Source organism: Nicotiana sylvestris, chromosome 6 (genome assembly GCF_000393655.2).
Source record: "Nicotiana sylvestris chromosome 6, ASM39365v2, whole genome shotgun sequence".
NCBI lineage: Eukaryota > Viridiplantae > Streptophyta > Magnoliopsida > Solanales > Solanaceae > Nicotiana > Nicotiana sylvestris.
The window spans coordinates 47,945,179-47,948,804 of NC_091062.1; the positions used below are offsets into that span (position 1 = coordinate 47,945,179).

The window sequence follows — 3,626 nt, forward strand, 5'->3', positions numbered from 1 at the left end:
TGATTCATTCTCCGCCATCTGAGTTACACACAATATCCGCACCATGGCCCTTTGTTGCTTGGGGTATGGATGTCATCGGACCAATTGAGCCAGTAGCGTCTAATGGGCGCAGGTTCATTCTGGTAGCAATTGATTATTTCACCAAGTAGGTTGAAGCTAAAACTTTCAAGTATGTGACCAAGAAAGCAGTGGTCGATTTTGTGCACTCACATATCATTTGTCGGTTCGGGATCCCAAATGTGATCATCATAGATAATGTTGCCAATCTCAACAGTCATCTGATGAAAAAGGTATGTCAATAGTTTAAGATTATGCATTGGAATTCCACCCCATACCGCCCCAAGGTGAATGGAGCAGTCGAGGTAACCAACAAGAACATAAAGAAGATACTCCAGAAAATGGTGGAAGGTTCCAAGCAGTGGCATGAAAAGTTGCCCTTTGCGTTGTTAGATTATTGCACTACTGCTCGCACTTCAGTAGGGACAACTCCTTATTTGTTGGTATATGGCACTGAATCAGTGATACCCGCAGAAGTTGAAATCCCATCCCTTCGGATTGTCGCTGAGGCCGAAATTGATTATGATGAGTGGGTCAAAACCCGCCTGGAGGAATTGAGTTTGATAGATGAGAAACGATTGGCAGAAGTATGTCATGGCCAGTTGTATCAATAGAGAATGGCAAGAGCATATAACAAGAAAGTGCGTCCACGGAAGTTTGAAGTGGGTCATCAAGTATTGAAACATATCCTCCCATATCAGGCTGAAGCAAAAGGCAAGTTCGCCCCAAATTGGCAGGGGCCGTTCATCGTAACGAGAGTGTTGTCCAATGGTGTTTTGTATTTAACAGATATAGAAGGCAAATGTGTAGATATGACTATCAATTCTGATGCAGTCAAAAGATATTATGTATGATTTCTTTGGTTAAATTATGTTTGTTTGTACTTGGCATGTTTTGAAGATTGGAATGACGAAGACATTTTCTTATGCTATCTAAACACTTTATCCTTTGTTACCCCTTTTTAGCCTTATCTATTTTCTTTCATACCCCTCTCTTGGAATCAGTAGCAAAGTTCAGAAATGCAAGCGCAAAAGATAAGTAAATGATAAGAGAGAAAAGAAAAAAAAATAAAAAAAGAGAAAAAAAAGAATAAAAAAAAAGAAAAAAAACAACAACAACAAGAAAGAAAAAAAAACAAAAAGAAAAAAAGGAAGAAAAGAAGAGAAAAGAAAAGAAAAATCACAACAACAAAGTAATTTCTAAAACATGAACTACGTTCGACCTGATTCATTTTAAGGATACGTAGGCAGCCCCACGGTTCGGTCCCATCAAAATAAAAATCTAAAAATCCCCAAACAAAGAAACTGGGGTAGAAGTTGTGGTTGTTGTGGGAAATCTGATTCCGAAAAGTTGTAATATTGAACCCATTTAAATTGTTTTGAGCCTTTTGATACCCTTCTTTTTAACCCTATCCAAAAGCCCACATTACAGTCCAAAGAAAGACCTTCCGATTAGTCTTTGAGAGATGCCAAGTCGAGCAAGTAGAGGTGATTCATATCAGGGGCAACACGCCGGTCTAAGCAGAAAAAATGAAAAATGAGAGAGTCTTATTGGTGAAAACTCTCATGGGCACCGTAAGGCGATGAACGCTGAGGGAAATAAAAAATGAGAGAGTCTTATTGGTGAAAACCCTCAGAAGCACCTTAAGGCGAAAGTGAGTTGAGACATGAACAAACGAGAGGGGTTTGTTGGTGAAAACCCTTCAGGGCACCGTAGGCCGAACAAGGTCAATGTTTTGGAGAAGAAATTGGGTTTGAAGATCTCGGGGCTTAAAGTACGACACCTAAAAGTTGATTGGTTGGATAGACTTGGCCGATTAATCCAAAATGCATGTCATGATCATTGGTACTAGCTGCTCCACTCAGATAAGTCTCATTTCTTTTTCCCCTTCAAACAATCATCCAGTTTTGGATTTTTCTTCTTTATTCCTAGTTCTCAAAGTCATTGCATTTCATTTCTTTTGGGTTTATTTCTATAAGATGTTTTTAATGTCAGTTGTGTTTAAGAAAATAAGAAGGGATTTCAAAACTCACTACCAACTTCCAAAATTGCACAAAGAGCAATGTGGCCAAAGCATGCCAGAGATAGTATGATGTAAGGCGGGACACCAAGTGTCGACGAAAGTTCTAACGTTGGAATGGTTTAGTGATTCCATGGGAGAAGAAAAGGTTCAGATAGAGGGGTCGAAAGTGTAAAACAACGGTTTGGGTATGGAGCACTCATGTCATCCATGGTTTTGAGGATAAGGATCAGTCAGAAAGTCAAACAATTCTTGGCCAGTTTGGGGAAACTATTCAAAGCAAAGCACGGCAGCAGAGAGGCCACCTTCAGCAAGAATGCCACAAACTAACCACCACATTTTAAACTGGCAAGATTTTTCTTTGATTTGATATAGGGGCAGGAAATTTCGTTTGTTTCTGTGAAACCCTCCGTAAGGAAAAGCAAGTACCAAACAGGATTGACCGTAAATTCTCAGGACCCTCCTGGAAAATGGGACCTTGTTTAAATTCAAAATAATCATGAGTAGCAAAATCTAGCATAAATGTACCCCAAAGGAATATAAGTTGTCTTCAAAGTTTGCATTCTTGAGATAGGATTCAAATAGGAGTTTTCAGGACCCTCCTGAATAATTGGACCTAACTTTAAGATTTCCATTAGATAACAAGATTTAGCGTAAATTTTGCTGTAGGGAAGCATAATTCTGCCTTAAAAATTGTCACTCTAAAGATAAGACTTGATTTTGATTTTCAGGACCCTCCTGGAAAATGCGATATAGTTTTTTTACCTTCTTGGATAACGAGATTTAGCGAAAGTCATACATTTAGAAAACATAATTCAGTTTTATAACTATCATTTAACTAGGAATTTTCAGGACCCTCCTGGATAATGTGATGTAGTTTTTAAATTCTTAGTGATATTTGGTAACATGATTTAGTTAACACTCACAGATGTGCCCAGTTACCAAACTGGGCAGAAAATTTTCTTTGTTTTGTCTATTTTGTCGAAATCAGGAGACCACCTGGAGAGCAAGGGAGAGCAACGCCAGTTTTAAGGATAGGAAGCAGTTCAAGCGTCGGTAATCAGGAGTCCACCTGAAGAATAAAGAAACAAGTAAAGTGTTGGTAAATAGGAGCCTACCTGAAGAATAAAGCAGCGATTCAAGTGTTGGTAATCAGGAGCCCACCTGAAGAACAAATCAATTCAAGTGTTGGTAATCAGGAGCCCACCTGGAGAACAAAGCAATTCAAGTGTTGGTAATCATGAGCCCACCTGGAGAACAAACCAATTCAAGTGTCCGTAATCAGGAGCCCACCTGGAGAACAAAGCAATTCAAGTGTCTGTAATCAGGAGCCCACCTGAAGAACAAAGCAATTTAAGTGTCGGTAATCTGGAGCCCACCTGGAGAACAAAGCAATTCAAGTGGCGGTAATCAGGAGCCCACCTGAAGAACAAAGCAGCAATTTAAGTGTTGGTAATTAGGAGCCTACCTGAACCTGAAGAACGAAGGGAAAGCAGCAATGTTCGAAAGAAGACGGTTCAAGTTCAGTAATCAGGCGTCCACCCGAATA

General features: G+C 39.5%; 1 protein-coding gene across 1 annotated transcript; it reads left to right on the forward strand.

The window, feature by feature from the left end:
- Nucleotides 1-398: 398 nt before the first annotated feature.
- On the forward strand, nucleotides 399-2,563 carry LOC138870572 (uncharacterized). Its single transcript, XM_070148391.1, has 2 exons — nucleotides 399-644; nucleotides 2,453-2,563. The coding sequence occupies exons 1-2, from the start codon at nucleotides 399-401 to the stop codon at nucleotides 2,561-2,563; spliced, it is 357 nt and encodes a 118-aa protein (XP_070004492.1).
- The last annotated feature ends 1,063 nt before the right edge of the window (nucleotides 2,564-3,626 follow it).